General features: G+C 43.8%; 1 protein-coding gene across 6 annotated transcripts in view; it reads right to left on the reverse strand.

The window, feature by feature from the left end:
• Positions 1-16,958, reverse strand: part of FHOD1 (formin homology 2 domain containing 1) — a 246,311-nt gene that overhangs the window by 33,876 nt on the left and 195,477 nt on the right. For 4 of the 6 annotated variants that reach the window (XM_082270033.1, XM_082270037.1, XM_082270032.1 and 1 more), the window contains 2 exons: positions 7,721-7,744; positions 3,731-3,784 (listed from right to left, as the gene is read on the reverse strand). The exons of 1 other annotated variant lie outside the window; for it this stretch is intronic. In XM_082270033.1, the coding sequence (XP_082126159.1) occupies positions 3,731-3,784; positions 7,721-7,744 (78 nt within the window). The remainder of the gene's footprint in view (positions 1-3,730; positions 3,785-7,720; positions 7,745-16,958) is intronic. One more of the 6 variants, XM_082270035.1, reaches the window with a different exon arrangement.

Here is a 16,958-nt window from a genome sequence, read left to right on the forward strand (position 1 = left end):
ATATTGGTTATTTAACCCGCTAGCATTAGAAAAAAATATATCGGGAAGTATTAAAAAATCTCCCCGTTCTGGTAAAATTCCAAGGACTGAAACGCCTAAAAAAAAAAAATGTAAATTACCAACATAAAAAAGTGAACATCACTAAAATATCTGTAAAAAACCCCATGTACACACAGAAAACAAAATACTTAAGCAGGAGATTCTGCTGTGTAAACCTCTGCCACAGGTCCATTAAACACCCAACAGAGATTCTACTATCTGTCCTATATTGTTCAAAAAAAAAAAAAAAAAAGTAAAGTTTTCACTGGACTTACACTATGGAGACTATTTATAAAAATATTTTGCTGTGTGGGTAACTTCAGCATTCACACAGACCCAACCATTGACCACTGTATTGTCTGCAATATGATTATTTCCTATGAGCATCAGCTCCATCTAGTGGCCATAATGCACGGTTTTTCTGAAATACCTCAAACAAAAATGTGCATTATAGCCACTAGATGGCGCTGTTGATCACAGGAGATAATTAGATTATAAACAGATGAGATGTGAAGGACTACTCCCTCTTTATAATGTGGGTCCAGCAGGTATACCATTGTTAAAACTGAACTCCAGGTATGGATTTTAATGTAATGGGACATTAGTCAAGCTTGTATCAATGTAAGCATGCACATGCAATACCTGTGGGACAGCTTTGGAATCGCTGTAGTAGTCACCAATTCAGTGTTAACTGTGGTCATCTGGGTCCTGTGCCAAGCAGCTGCCTTGTAAATACACTGGGTCCTTAATGCGGCACAGGCGCCACTCACCGAACGCCTTGCATTTATTTCTCAATGCGTGCAAGGCGTTCTCTGATTGGATGAGGTAGAGAAGGGCAGTGGTATCAAGTTCTCCACTTGCCCAGTTGAAGAAAGCCTTGTTAAAGACTAAATTGATCTCTTGGAGCATGTTGCACCGTTTACCCATATTTAAGGTAACATGCCCCAGGTGTGCACCTACCCCTGTGACAGTGGGTGGGGGTTCCTCCCCCCACATCTACTGTTACATTCTAAAAACTGACACTTCCTGCAGCTTTGTAACTGTCTGCCCGTATGGAGATACAGGCAGGAAAGCTGGAGGCAGTGTCTGTAGGAGCCTGACATTGCCCCCCCCTCATGATCTACTGATCGCAGGTGCAATGCTCTGCAGGCTCCTCGGAAAATGCTCTGCAGGCTCCTCGGAAAAAAAAGTAATAAATTATCATTTTTTTTCCTGCACAAATACAGGTATATGCATACTTGCCAACTGTCCCGTTTTTGCGGGGACAGTCCCGGCAAAAAGGAGCCTGTCCCGGGTAATTTACATTGTCCCGGCAATGTACTTTGAACTTTATATTTCCATATTACATTTTTTGTATGGTCACACCTGAGCACATTTGACACTTTAGAACTGCAGGGAATTGTGATGAGAATTTTAAACTTTAGGCAGAAGTAGTGCAGCTGAATGGGGGAATTATTCCAACTCAAGTTTAAAATTCCCTTTTCAATTTCCTGTAATTCTCTCTTTATTGAGTAGACCCTATAATCTGATAAGTAGGCGGAGATTAATTGTGTGGAGTGGGCGGGGCTTCAGGGAATTGGGTGTGGTAAGTGATAGCTGTGCTGCAAAGTGTCCCTGGAATTTTTTTTTTCAAATGTTGGCAACTATGGTATATGCCTTTTGTATGTGTATATATATATATATTTTTTTTTTTTTTTTTTTTTTTTTACAAGAAAGTCAACTTATGGCTCGTTTCCACTGAGCTTTCTGGTACCCTTTCGTTGGGGTACCAAGCACATTAGTACTGTACCAAACCGCACCAACAGGGTGGAGCTACACTCTGCAGAACTTTGATTGGTTGACAGAGAATCGTCTATCACAGCTTTCCTGCTACACCACGCCTATCATGAAAGGGTACTATTGGCAGTGGAAACGCAATGTGTACCGTTCCGAACCGTACCACTCAGTGGAAAAGAGGCATTAGGCTTTAAGAAAAATGCAGGGCGTTCTATGAATAGTACCCATGCTGAGTGAGCGCCCCCCTGTGCTTACAATGCAGCAGGGCAGCACAGGAACCAGGAGACAATGCCGATCACTGTACTAGTGCCAGCTACTGCAGCAATTATTTGACTCCACAGCAGCCCTACAGGCTTGGCATGTACATGCTTACATGGGTCCAAGCTGGATCAATGTAACTGCAATAAACTCCATACCTGGATTACAGCTTTAATTATTAATCATTTCAATAAAAAAATAAAAAAAAAACACATTTCGAGAGTCTGCGCCTACTTCATCAGGGCCAAGATGCAGTATAGACATTGGTGTGAAATGAAGTATAACGCTATCTGATAAACCGGGGGTGCTGGATAACGAAACTGAAATGGATAACTTACCGAGACATGAATGTGACAGTGTCCTCCAAAGCAGCATTCATTGATTCTGCCACTTAGCCCTGATGAAGAGGTCGCAGATCCTCAAAATGCGTAGGATTGTTTACGTAAAATAAATAGATTCATAATTTTTAAATCATAATAATGAAGGATTAGTCTCCCAAGTTTTGAGTGGTGAACCCATTTATCTAATATCTCCTGCCCCCATAGCTTGACACCTTGAACACATTTCTCGTCCCCCATTGCTCTTGTGGATTACATATACACTATATTACCAAAAGTATTGGGACGCCTGCCTTTACACGTATATGAACTTTAATGACATCCCAGTCTTAGTCCGTAGGGTTCATAATTGAGTTGGCCCACCCTTTGCAGCTATAACAGCTTCAACTCTTCTAGGAAGGCTGTCCAAAAGGTTTAGGAGTGTGTCTATGGGAATGTTTGACCATTCTTCCAGAAGCGCATTTGTGAGGTCAGGCACTGATGTGGACAAAAAGGCCTGGCTCGCAGGCTCTGCTCTAATTCATCCCAAAAGGTGTTTTATCGGGTTAAGGTCAGTCAAGTTCCTCCACCACAAACTTGCTCATCCATGTCTTTATGGACCTTGCTTTGTGCACTGGTCCAAATCATTAGGTGGAGGGGGGATTATGGTGTGGGGTTGTTTTTCCAGGGGTTGGGCTTTGGCCCCTTCGTTCCAGTGAAGGGAACTCTTCAGCGTCAGCATACCAAGACATTTTGGACAATTTCATGCTCCCAACTTTGTAGGAACAATTTGGTGATGGCCCCTTCCTGTTCCAACATGACTGCGCACCAGTGCACAAAGCAAGGACATAAAGACATGGATGAGCGAGTTTGGGGTGGAGTACCTTAACTGGCCTCAACCCGTTAGAACACCTTTGGGATGAATTAGAGTGGAGACTGCCAGGCCTTCTCATCTACATCAGTGCCTGATCTCACAAATATGCTTCTGGAAGAATGGCCAAACATTCCCATAGACACACTCCTAAACCTTATAGACAGCCTTCCCAGAAGAGTTGAAGCTGTTCTAGTTGCAAAGGGTAGGCCAACTCAATATTAACCCTACAGACTAAGACTGCCATTAAAGTTCATGTGCGTGTAAAGGCAATAGATTTGGTAATATAGAGTATACTGTGAGCCTTGTTTTTGGGTCTACAGACCCTCAATGAAGTTAGACAGCTGGTTTGTTGGCTCAGTCAACATTCTATTCACAGAACATCGTTGGGTCTTATGTACAGCTAGCCAAAAGGATGCAGTTCAGTTCAACTAAAACTGGTGCACGCTCGGGTGTAAAAGATACTTACTGGAACTTCTTCAGGATGGGTTTGTCCCCATACACATGATTATTCCTGTCATCCCTGCAGGAAGATCGGGTTAGCGGCTCTCAATAGACATATGACAGGCCTACACTCCACACACTAATGGGTAAGCGACAAAATCATGCGGCTGCACACCACAAATGTTATCTGTTAAAACAGGACGATAGTCACAGAACCCCTGTGGGGAAGGGGGGGGTCGGGTGGGGAGGGTTACATGCTCACGCTACTTGAAGGTGCAAACATTTTCAGCACCAAATCTATGAAAATAGTTTTGCATGACTTCCCTTTCTTTTAGCTAGCTACTTAAAATACGTAATATCAGTGTCAGTCCGGCTTTAGGTCATGGAATCTGAATATGAATGGCTTGTGCATCTGGTATGCCAACCATGGTTAGACACTCCCCGTCCTGACACCATGGTTATATGCTCCCCGTCCTGACACCATGGTTATATGCTCCCCGTCCTGACACCATGGTTAGACGCTCCCCATCCTGACACCATGGTTAGACGCTCCCCATCCTGACACCATGGTTAGACGCTCCCCATCCTGACACCTTGGTTAGACGCTCCCCATCCTGACACCATGGTTAGACGCTCCCCATCCTGTCACCATGGTTAGACGCTCCCCATCCTGACACCATGGTTAGACGCTCCCCATCCTGACACCATGGTTAGACGCTCCCCATCCTGACACCATGGTTAGACGCTCCCCATCCTGACACCATGGTTAAACGCTCCCCATCCTGAGACTATGGGGAAGGCTGCAGGTTCGGAAGCCATGATGGCTCCACGACAGGGGCGGAAGCCATGATGGCTCCGCGACAGGGGCGGAAGCCATGATGGCTCAGCGACAGGGGGCGGAAGCCATGATGGCTCAGCGACAGGGGGCGGAAGCCATGATGGCTCAGCGACCGGGGGCAGAAGCCACGATGGCTCAGCGACCGGGGGCAGAAGCCACGATGGCTCAGCGACCGGGGGCGGAAGCCACGATGGCTCAGCGACAGGGGGCGGAAGCCACGATGGCTCAGCGACAGGGGCGGAAGCCATGATGGCTCAGCGACAGGGGCGGAAGCCATGATGGCTCAGCGACAGGGGCGGAAGCCATGATGGCTCAGCGACAGGGGGCGGAAGCCATGATGGCTCAGCGACAGGGGGCGGAAGCCATGATGGCTCAGCGACAGGGGGCGGAAGCCACGATGGCTCAGCGACAGGGGCGGAAGCCATGATGGCTCAGCGACAGGGGCGGAAGCCATGATGGCTCAGCGACAGGGGCGGAAGCCATGATGGCTCAGCGACAGGGGTGGAAGCCATGATGGCTCAGCGACAGGGGTGGAAGCCATGATGACTCAGAAACTTTACCCCCATGCAGGATAGTCACATGACTAGCAATGTCCTGATCCACATTTGACAGGGGATTATAGGAATCAACATAAAGCTATTATTAATGAGAGCTTAGCCATTTTATCCTCCTGTAAGCTAGCCATGGTTGGGACGGCATCCTCTCCAGAAATCAGTTTCACTTTAAACCTAGACCTACTGAGCAAAGCCAAGTGGAGGCAGTGACCACATACTGGAAGCTAAAATGCAAATCCCTGCAGGTGTGCAAGGCAGAATGTTTACTGGCATGGCCAGGGCTGCAACCTTTCTAAGAAATTATATAATAGTTATTTTTTAATCACTTGATAATGAGAGATCTAAAAAGGTAAAGCTCTATACAATAAACAGTCACAGGACTGACAGGCACACAGACAAATATCAGTAAAATGTTTCAGGATTATCAAACACCACAATGCAAATCTGATGCAACCACAACAATTTATGATGTTAGAATCACTACGGATTTAAAGAACAGTCAGTAAAGTTCTCACTAACTTACGGGAAACTTGGGAGAAATATGGATGCTAAAACTGCACCTTTTTCTGAAAATGCTATGTGCCTGGCTGTTCTTGGTTTAAATACCTCCGAGTCACTGACCAAGGAACAAGCATGCAGCTCAGAAATGTCAATGTGAAGTCAGTGTCAGTGACTCAAACTACTGAAGCAACTGGATCCCTTTTATGGATTACTCCAGCTAAGCCCAATCCATCGTATCAGCCCATCTTGCAGATCCATACACAGGTATCCAAACACACCTAGATTTCAGAGGAGCGGGACCTATGCCCACTAAGAGCCAGGTTAGTGGCTCTCAATGGACGTGTGACATGCCTAAACCCCATTTACCAATGGCATTTGGCTTCACTACCAGTGACATTGTTACTACAGAAGCTTCATAAGGCCAACTTCCAGTTTCACGTGGCTGATGGGATCTTACAACCAGGTCTTCTAGGGCAGTGGTCTCCAAACTGCGGCCCTTTGCTTGCCTTTATCTGGCCCTTGGGGCACTTTTCCTTCCACTGATACAAAACACTATTCCTACCACTGACATCAACAATGTTGCATAATTGCTGCTACTGACACCAACAAGATGGCACTATTTCTCCCACTGACACCAATGATGAGGCACTATTCCTCCAGGGGCACCAATGGTGGGGTACTTTCCCCCCCACTAACACCAATGATGGGGCACTATTCCTCCCACTGTGTTGGGATTCGAACCTGTGACCAGCCACATCCCAGGCGGTAGCCCTGCTTACTAGGCTACCGTCCTCTCTGGACATTCCTCTCTGGACATTCCTCCCTGAAGCCTATTATTTCAACCTTAGTCTTGCCAAGCCTTGCTCATCACCCTTGATTCCCCACACCTGGTACTTCCCTATATAAGTCCAGCCCCTTGCACTCCAGCTTGCTGATTATTGAGCTCCCGAGTCTTGATCAAGCTTCTACTCACCTGCTGCTCTTATCTACTACCACAAATCCACTGCTGACCAGGAATTGACTACCGACTACTCTTCTGCCTTGTCCCTACCTACTGAACTGCTACCTCCTTTGCCGATCCGGATTGTCTGACCACGCTTACTGCTGCCCGCCCCGACCTTTGGCTCGTCTGACTTCTCTCTGGTTATCCCTTGTCTGCTCCTCCACCTCCGGACCGAAACTGCACTCTGCCTGGCTGGGTGATCCTGGGGACCGCGACCTGGTGTTAGCTTGCAGCGCAGTCTATCCCCACCATCAGGGGCTCTAGTGAAAACCAGCTAGCACTTAGTTTCCGCAACTCGGGTGAACTTGTGTCCTCATCAGAGTACTACCTGGTGTCCATCCGGTATCCAGCACTGCTACCAGCCTGCGGTCCTTGCCACTGGGCTCCACTCCTACCTCAGGCCAGTAGTCCTCTGACTCAGGTGAGCCTGTAGGATTGTTACACACTGACAATAACGATGGGGCATTATTCCTTCCAGTGACATCAACGATGGGGCATTCTACCTCTCCATGACACCAATGATGGGGCACTATTCTTTCCACACACACCAATGATGAGCCACTATTCTCCACACTGACACCAACGATGGGGCACTATGCCTCCCCCTAATACCAATAATGCATTGTTTATTCTCACTGATGCCAGAACAATTTCTACTCCCAATGGCCACAGCCCAGCCCCCCTAAAGTTGTTTAGAAAATTTAGAGACCCCTGTTCTAAAGTGTGAGAAGACTGGGCTTTGCAAGAATCCACAGCTCATAAAGCACTGGATACTTCACAAACTGGCAAGAAACTGAATGGTTCCCTTTAATTAGTACTTGCCAATGCAAAGCCACCTTTGAGGAACTACAAGTCTTGCATTCCTTAATCACTTGTAGGACTAGCAGCACTCCTACAGGAGGCCGTGGGCAGTGCTGCCTACTCATTATATAAGCTTGGATTATGACACCACAGGGACAACAATGTGTTACAGAAGACGCCAGTTATAAAATGATTCCAACTGTTATAATAAAACACATGCAGAATCACAACAGGACTGTGAGATAAAAACAAGAAGCTGGTAGTACGGTGAATAACAATAAGTGCAGGGGTTATGGGGTGCACTCAGAAGGCACTTACCAAACAGGATCAGTTTGGGGAACTCTGGAAAGAGAAAGGAATCAGAGACAGGACAAAGAGAGTTTAAGAATGAAAATGACAGAAGGTATAGAGGTAAAGGATAACTGCACCAGATATCGTATGTCTATTTGTTAGGGGCAAGAGGAACACAAACAATTGTATGCCTTTCGTCCAATAGTAACTAATAACCACAGCTAGGCAAATCTGTAGAACAGTCATTTGCAACAAAGGTTCCCTGGAATTTCAAGGTTCCTCCAGGGGTTGCTAGGAGTTCCATGAGTTGTGACTAACTGACCCCATCATCTGATGGTGCCTGTATAGCTCCAGGGCCGTTGCCACTTGGCAAAACAAGCAGCATTGTACCAATGATATTTTTGATTAGCCATTCTTAACCAGGGTTCCATAGAAACCTTGGGTTCTTCCAAAGGTTGTTCGGGGTTCCTTGGGCCATGACTAATTGAGTTCCCCATCTACTAGTGCCTGCATAGTTCTGGAGCCAGCTTCATTTGGCAGAACCCATGGCATGGCACCAATGATCATTTTCAGCTAGGGTTCCATGGAACTCTTGGGTTCCTCCAGAAGTTGCTAGGGGTTCCTTGAGCTGTGACTAAATGACCACCCATCAGATGGTGCCTGCATAAGCTCCAGGTTGGCAGAACCAGTGGCATTGCACCAATGACCTTTCTTGATCACCCATTCTCAACCAGGGTTCCTTTCAGAGGGTGCTAGGATTTACTTGAGCTGTAACTAATTGACCATCCAACAAGGGTTCCATGGAATTCCAAGGTTTCTACAGGGGTTTCTAGGAGTTCCTTGAGCTGCGACTAATTGACTTCCCCATCTGATGGTGTCTGTATGGTTCCAAAGCCAACATCTCTTAGCAGAACCAGTTTCATTGCACTGAAATTATTGATATGCAATGATATTATTGATTAGCCATTGGGTTTTTCCAAAGGTTGCTAGGGTTTCCTTAACCAATTGACCGCCCCATCTGATCATGCCTGCATAGTTCTGGTGACAATGTCACTTGCAGAAACAGCGGCATGGCACCAATGATCTTTTTATTAGCCATTCTCAACCAGGGATCCATGGAACCCTTGGGTTCCTTCAGAGTTTGCTAGGGGTTCCTTGAGCTGTGATCAAATGACCAGCCCATCTGATGGTGCCAGCATAGTTCTATGGCCGTTGTCACTTGGCAGAACCAGCAGGATGTCACCAATGATCTTTTTAGCTGCCAGTAAGGGTGGCATTTTGACCACCACTGTAATGGAGGCATTCTTCCCACTGACTACCAACGTAGGGGACATTTTTCACACTGATCCCAATCAATTTATTTTGGTAGGGGTTCCTTGAGGCGAGAAAATTATTTAAAGTTTTCTTCTGGGGTTGAGAAAGTCTGATGTAGAATATAAAGAAAATTCATAGATAGGTCTAAGTCACAGCTAAAAAGGGAGTTGCCTAATGGCAGGACTGGAAATTTTCAGCCAACTGTCAACAGTTTGTACCCTGTATTATACAACATACAGAATATACAATCTGAAGAGCAGTCAACCATCCACATCATTCCCTGCACAACCTAATGTCTCCAACCATTACTATATCTTCATAGCACTGGCGCATGTTCAGCCGCGTTGTACAGAGAGCACTGATGCATTCACATGGTTCCTTTCCCCAGAACAGCTCACACTCCAATGTCTTCACTAAGGACAGACACAACGCTATTATTCATCTGGCCTATTATGCAGCTCCTTACAAAAGCACTGAGCCAGTTACATCAGCCTCTGCGTCAGAGGAGCTTTGAATCGAATATTCCCATCCCCTCACACAATACTACTATTATAGGGAACGTCAAATCTTTTCATAGTTTTTACATATACATAAGAGATCAGTACAATATCGATATTGTTATTAATACGGGCGATTGGTAAAAAAAAAAAAATTTCTACGCACAGTTTGTAAATATATGTGTACTTAGGAGCATCCATACAGTGGGGAAAATTAAAATTTGATCCTCTGCAGATTTTGTACGTTTGCCCACTTACAAAGAAATGAAGGGTCTATCATATTAGTGTATTTTCAGCAATTTTAAATGGCAAAACGTGAGACTTTTTGAGCAACTATTGCAGAGATCTATAGAATGTTTTTTCGGCCAAATATTTTAAAATACTAAAACCAAAGTTTAAAAGGGCAAACCTATAAAAAATGTAAAAGTCATAAAAAAGGTGACAGAACATGGAAGCCTTCAATATGGTGTCCAAACCAGAGGAGCTTACACTCAAAATGTCCTTAGGACAGTCACACAGACTATTATTCATATAAGTACCCCTAGATACACCCCTGCACCTTACCAGTCACATCAGTCATTGCACCAGAGAAACTTACAATCATATATCCCTGTGACAGTCACTGATTATTATTATTATTATTATTATTATTATAGGTCTGCAATTATATATGGAGGGTTTAACAAAAGGGATTCAACTAAACACATTTGTTCATGCATCATAGGAGCAATCTAATGCCCCCCTTTACAGTCACTAGTATTTATTGCTACAGGTCTGACATATTTGGAGGGCTTAAAAAAAAAAAAACAATAGACCAGACACATTACTCTATGCACCAGAAGAGCTTGCAATCTAATGTCTCTTTCACAATCAATAGTAATCATTACTAGAGATCTGACATATTTGGAGGGTTTAGGAAAAAGAATTAAGAAGACGCATCTGTCCAAGCACCAGAGAAGCTTGAAATCTAATGTCCATTTTACAGTCATATCATTCCTTATAGATCATTCCTTCCATATCATTCCCTATAGATCTGACCTACTTGGAGCATTTAAAAAAGAAATGTAACCAGTCAAAGCCATTCACTGCACCAGAGGAGCTTACAATCTAATGTCCCCTTTACAGTCACTAGAATTTGTTACTATAGGTCTGACATATTTGGAGAGTTTAAAAAAAAAAAAAAAAAAAAAACTAAATTATCCAGATACATCTGTTCATGCATCAGAGGAGCTTGCACTCTAATGTCCCTTCCACAGTCACATATTGTCAGGGAAGAACGTTGAGCAGAACTGGCAGATATGCCAATGCCCAAGATGGTCGTGCCAACGCGCACATGCGCATTAGCAATAGGTACTCCATGGTTGGCATGGTTGGTTGGTCCATTGGCGTTCGCCGCGGTGTGTGCTAATTAGTGCTAATTACCAGCATTCACTGCCTATATAAACTCAGCACTGGCTATCATTCATTGCTGGATTATCTTCAGCTAGTACCTGTGTTCCTTGTGCCTTGAACTTTAGCTTGATTACCCGTTACCGACCCAGCTATCCTTGACCTGCTCTGGCTTATCTCCTGGCACTGAACCCGGCTTGCTTTATGGACTTTCTCCTGCCTGCTTCTGATTGACTCCTCGTGTTTGACCCTGGCTTGATCCTGACTACTCTACCTGCCTTCTGTTCCTGATTGACCTCCTGTGTTTGACCCTCAGCCTGACTACTGACCTTGACTGCATTGACCTGCCTACACTTCCAGTGATCCAGTGGCGGTGACCACCTTATCCACTACAGATCCGATTCTTTAAGTAGCTACACCTGCAGGTAAACCTTGCACCTTTGGGCACAGGACCCTCTGTCACCATCTCCAGGGGTGCTCTGCACTCAGCCACAAGGGGAACCCCCTAGTCACTTCAGCCTCCCACCTGGTTCCTGACACATGAGTCATTACTCTAGATTTAACCTATTCGGAGCATTTAAAAAAAAAAATACATTTAACCAATCAAAGCAGTTCATTGCACCAGAGGAACTTGCAATCTAATGCCCTTTGCATATCATTCACTACTACAGAGCATCTAAAAAAGACATTTAAGCAGTCAGAGCCATTCATTGCACCAGAGGAGCTTACAATCTAATGTCCCCTTTACAGTCACTAGAATTCATTACTATAGGTCTAACGTATTTGGAGGGTTTAAAAAAAAAAGACAATTATCCAGATACATCTGTCCATGCATCAGAGGAGCTTGCAATCTAATTTACCTTCCACGGTCACATATCAGTCATTACTATAGATTTAACCTATTTAGAGCATTTCAAAAATACATTTAACCAAAACAGTTTCATTGCACCAGAGGAGCTTGCAATCGATTGTCCCTTTTGATCTCTCTAGTATTCATTACTACAGGTCTGACATATATGGAGGGCTTAAAAATGACGATAGACAAACCAGACACATCTGTACTTGCACCAGGGGAGCTTGCAATCAAATGTCCCTTTTACAGTCCTATATCATTCCTTGCTATAGATCTGACCTATCTGGAGCATTTCAAAAATACATGTAACCAATCAAAGCAGTTCTTTGCACCAGAGGAGCTTGCAATCTAATGAATTCATTACTACAGTTTTGACATATGTGGAGTGTTTCAGAAAAAGATAATTACCCAGACACATCTGTACTTTCACCAGAGGGGCTTGCAATCTAATGTCCCTTTTGCAGACATATATGATTTCTCACTATAGATCTGACCTATCTGGAGCATTTAAAAAAAATATTTTACTAGTTAGGGAAGTTCATTGCACCAGAGGAGCTTGCAATCTAATACCTCTTGTATACTATTTATTACTATGAAGCATTTAAAGACGTTTACCCAATCAAAGCAGTTCTTTGCACCAGAGGAGCTTGCAATCTAATGCCTCTTGTATACTATTTATTACTATGGAGCATTTAAAGACGTTTACCCAATCAAAGCAGTTCTTTGCACCAGAGGAGCTTGCATTCTATCATCTAGATCTGACCTATCTGGAGCATTTAAAAAAAAATATTCAACTAGTTAAGTTCATTGCACCAGAGGAGCTTGCAATCTAATGCCTCTTGTATAATATTTATTACTATGGAGCATTTAAAGAAGACGTTTACCCAATCAAAGCAGTTCTTTGCACCAGAGGAGCTTGCAATCTAATGCCTCTTGTATACTATATTACTATGGAGCATTTAAAGACGTTTACCAAATCAAAGCAGTTCTTTGCACCAGAGGAGCTTGCAATCTATCATCTAGAGCTGACCTATCTGGAGCATTTAAAAAAAAATATTTAACTAGTTAAGTTCATTGCACCAGAGGAGCTTGCAATCTAATGCCTCTTGTATATTATTTATTACTATGGAGCATTTAAAGATGTTTACCCAATCAAAGCAGTTCTTTGCACCAGAGGAGCTTGCAATCTAATGCCTCTTGTATACTATTTGTTACTACGGAGCATTAAAGACGACGTTTACCCAATCAAAGCAGTTCTTTGCACCAGAGGAGCTTGCAATCTATCATCCTGTGTACACACTTTATTTTCAATGTTTATAAAAATAAATACTGTTTTTGCAGCCCTATACTGACTTTGTTGCTCCAAAGAATTCCGACCACAAAAGTACGATGACGCCATGAGTGGATGGGGTTTGTTGCTTAGCCCGGGGGCGTCTATGTACTAAACATCTCTAAGTGTCCATGCCTTGGATGACGGCTCTACCCCAGCATGGGCTCCACAGGTGATCTCCCACCCTACACATCCATACGGTCTTCCTATCCCCACACAGCAGGACTCACCTTCACATCGTGTCCCGGGGCCCAGGCTGAAAGCACGGGTCCTTCATGGAGAGGCCTGGGGAGAAAGCCTCAGCCATTGGCATGGAAACCGGGAGATGACAAAAGGCAGCCCTCTCCACCCCATCCCCCTTTCTGGAGACTCACAAGAGCCCACCGCAAGAAGCTCAACAATTTACAACCTACAGACCAGCTTACACTTCTCACCATGACACCAGGCAGGTACCATCCCCTGCTCTGTTCACCACCCCCATAGTTCAACCACGAAAAAGGGGGGTGCAAAATCTACCCATGGAGCAGGAAAGCTGTCTGATGCTATGAAGTCATTCGCATTGCACAAATGCATTGTCTTTGAGCTCCGTGCATAGGTTGATTGCTCAGAGAAACGCATTGCGTTATGGTGATTGTCTGCATGCACCAAAACTAATAAAGATAATTCACAAATGCAACAGAATCACCCATGTGAACTCAACCCAAAATCCGGGGGGTCCTAACCCTCTTCCCTGTATGTTGTCCCAGGGTCCCGTATTTTGCGGTACAGTCCTGGTGTGTTCTATAAGTATGGACTCTGCACAGTAGAACTTCTCTTGTCCTGCATGCTGGGTGTAATTCTCAGTATCTGTTCTTATTCTGAATGTATGAACTCTGCACAATATCACTTCTCTTATCCTATATGCTGAGTATAATTCTCAGTATCTTCTTCTATTTTGTATGTATAGACTCTGCACAGTACCACTTCTCTTATTCTGTATGCTGGGTGTAATTCTCAGTATCTTCTTCTATGCTGTATGTATAGACTCTGCACAGTACCACTTCTCTTATCCTGTATGCTGGTTGTAATTCTCAGTATCTGTTCTTGTTCTGTACATATGGACTCTGCACAGTACCACTTCTCTTATCCTATGCTGGGTGTATTTCTCAGTATCTTCTCTTATTCTGTATGTATGGACTCTGCACAGTACCACTTCCCTTGTCCTGCATGCTGGGTGTAATTCTCAATATCTGTACTTATTCTGTATGTATGTACTTTGCACAGTACTACTTCTCTTAACCTTTATGCTGAGTGTGATTCTCAGTATCTTCTTCTATTCTGTATGTATAGACTCTGCACAGTACCACTGCTCCAATCCAAAATGCTGAGTATAATTCTCAGTATCTTCTTCTATGCTGTATGTATAGACTCTGCATAGTACCACTTCTCTTATCCTGTATGCTGGGTGTAATTCTCAGTATCTGTTCTTATTCTGTACATATGGACTCTGCACAGTACCACTTCCCTTGTCCTGCATGCTGGGTGTAATTCTCAATATCTGTACTTATTCTGTATGTATGTACTTTGCACAGTACTACTTCTCTTAACCTTTATGCTGAGTGTGATTCTCAGTATCTTCTTCTATTCCGTATGTATGAACTCTGCACAGTACCACTTCTCTAGTCCTGTATGCTGGGGGTAATTCTCAGTATCATCTTCCATTCTGTATGTAAAGACTCTGCATAGTACCACCTCTCTTATCCTGTATGTTGAGTGTAATTCTCAGTATCTGTTCTTATTCTGCACCTATGGACTGCACAGTGCCACTTTGCATATCCTGTAGGTTAGGTGTAAATCCCAGTATCTGTTCTTATTCTGTACATATAGACTCTGCACAGTACCACTTCTCTTGTCCTGCATGCTGGGTGTAATTCTCAATATCTGTACTTATTCTGTATGTATAAACTCTGCACAGTACCACTTCTTTTGTCCTGCTGTCTCCTCCTGTACACATGTTCAAACTGTTGACTGCACTGTGCAAAGCCGTAGTGATGTCCCTGGCCCACAGTGCAGCTCCTTCCTTTTCCCAGTGTGACTGCTGTGCAGGGGATTATAGGAGGATTGCTATTGCTAGTTCTATGTCAAATACATTTAATCATTTCCATAGAATTCACAACTGGATTAAATGTTTTATTCCCTGGCTGGAGTACCGCTTTACCTCACCACAGCAACTGGCAAAAACTGAAATCTCAATCTGGGGTGTGTCAAAGGAAAAGAAAAGGGCCACGCACTATGCGATTAACCTAAAGAGCCATAGTCATAGACACGAGTCTCCATGATTAAGCCTCCTTGGGTGAAATTCGTTGAAGTGGATGGTTCACAAACAGAATGTCTCCATTAATAAGCCTTTTGAGTGAAATGTGTTAGGAGTGGGTAGATCACAAGCAGGATGTCTCCACGATTAAGGCAGGAAGTGAAATGTGTTGGAGCAATTGGATGACAGGTGGGATGTCTCCACGATTAAGTCTTCTAAGTGAAATGTGTTGGAGCGAGTGAATGACAAATAGGATGTCTCCACGATTAAGGCAGGAAGTGAAATGTGTTGGAGCAATTGGATGACAGGTGGGATGTCTCCACGATTAAATCTTCTAAGTGAAATGTGTTGGAGCGAGTGAATGACAAATAGGATGTCTCCATGATTAAGGCAGGAAGTGAAATGTGTTGGAGTGAGTGGATAACAAACAGGATGTCTCTATGATTAAGTCTTCTAAGTGAAATGTGTTGGAGGGGGTAGGTGACAGGTGGGATATCTCTGATTAAGCCTTCTAAGTGAAATGTGTTGGAGCAGGTGAATGAAACAGGATGTGTCTAAGTGAAATGTATTGGAGTGGGTGGATGACAAACAGGATGTCTCTATGATTAAGTCTTCTAAGTGAAATGTGTTGGAGCGGGTGGATGACAAAAAGGATGTCTCCATGATTAAGCTTTCTAAGTGAAATGTGTTGGAGCAAGTGGATGACAAACAGGATGTCTCTATAATTAAGCTTTCTAAGTGAAATGTGTTGGAGTGGGTGGATTACAAGCAGGATGTCTCCATGATTAAGCCTTTTGAGTGAAATGTGTTGGAGGGGGTAGATGACAGGTGGCATGTCTCCATGATTAAGCCTTCTAAGTGAAATGTGTTGGAGTGGGTGGATGACAAACAGGATGTCTCTGTGATTAAGCCATGAAGTGAAATGTGTTGGAGCAACTGGATGACAAACAGGATGTCTCTATGATTAAGGCTGGCCATACACTATACAATTTTCTTATTCAATTTCCTTTAGATTTACCTTAAACTATGAAGTGCAAGGGCCTGCCTGACTGCATACAAATTGAAAGTGTTTAGGTTTGACCCTATATTACATGGTTTTGGTAAATCTAAAGGAAAGTTGAACAAGAAAATTGTATAGTGTATGGCCAGCCTTAGTCTTGGAGCGAGCGGATGACAAACAGGATGTGTCTAAGTGAAATGTGTTGGAGTGGATGGATGAGAAACAGGATATCTCCATGATTAAGCCTTCTAAGTGAAATGTGTTGAAATTGAGTGGATGACAAACAGGATTTATCCACGATTAAGTCTTCCAAGTGAAATGTGTTTGAGTGGGTGGATGACAAACCGGATATCTCTATGATTAAGCCTTCTAAGTGAAATGTGTTGGGAGTGGGTGGAGCACAAGCAGGATGTCTCCATGACTAAGCCAGGAAGTGAAATGTCTCCAGGATGTCTCCATGATTAAGTCTTCAAAGTGAAATGTGTTGGAGTGAGTGGATGACAAACAGGATTTCTCCATCATTAAGCCTTTTTGGGCGAAACACATTAAGTAGGTGAATAACATGTGGAAGCTTATATAGTGGATCTGA

This window comes from Pelophylax lessonae (genome assembly GCF_965119305.1).
Source record: "Pelophylax lessonae genome assembly, chromosome: 10".
NCBI classification, from domain to species: Eukaryota; Metazoa; Chordata; class Amphibia; order Anura; family Ranidae; genus Pelophylax; species Pelophylax lessonae.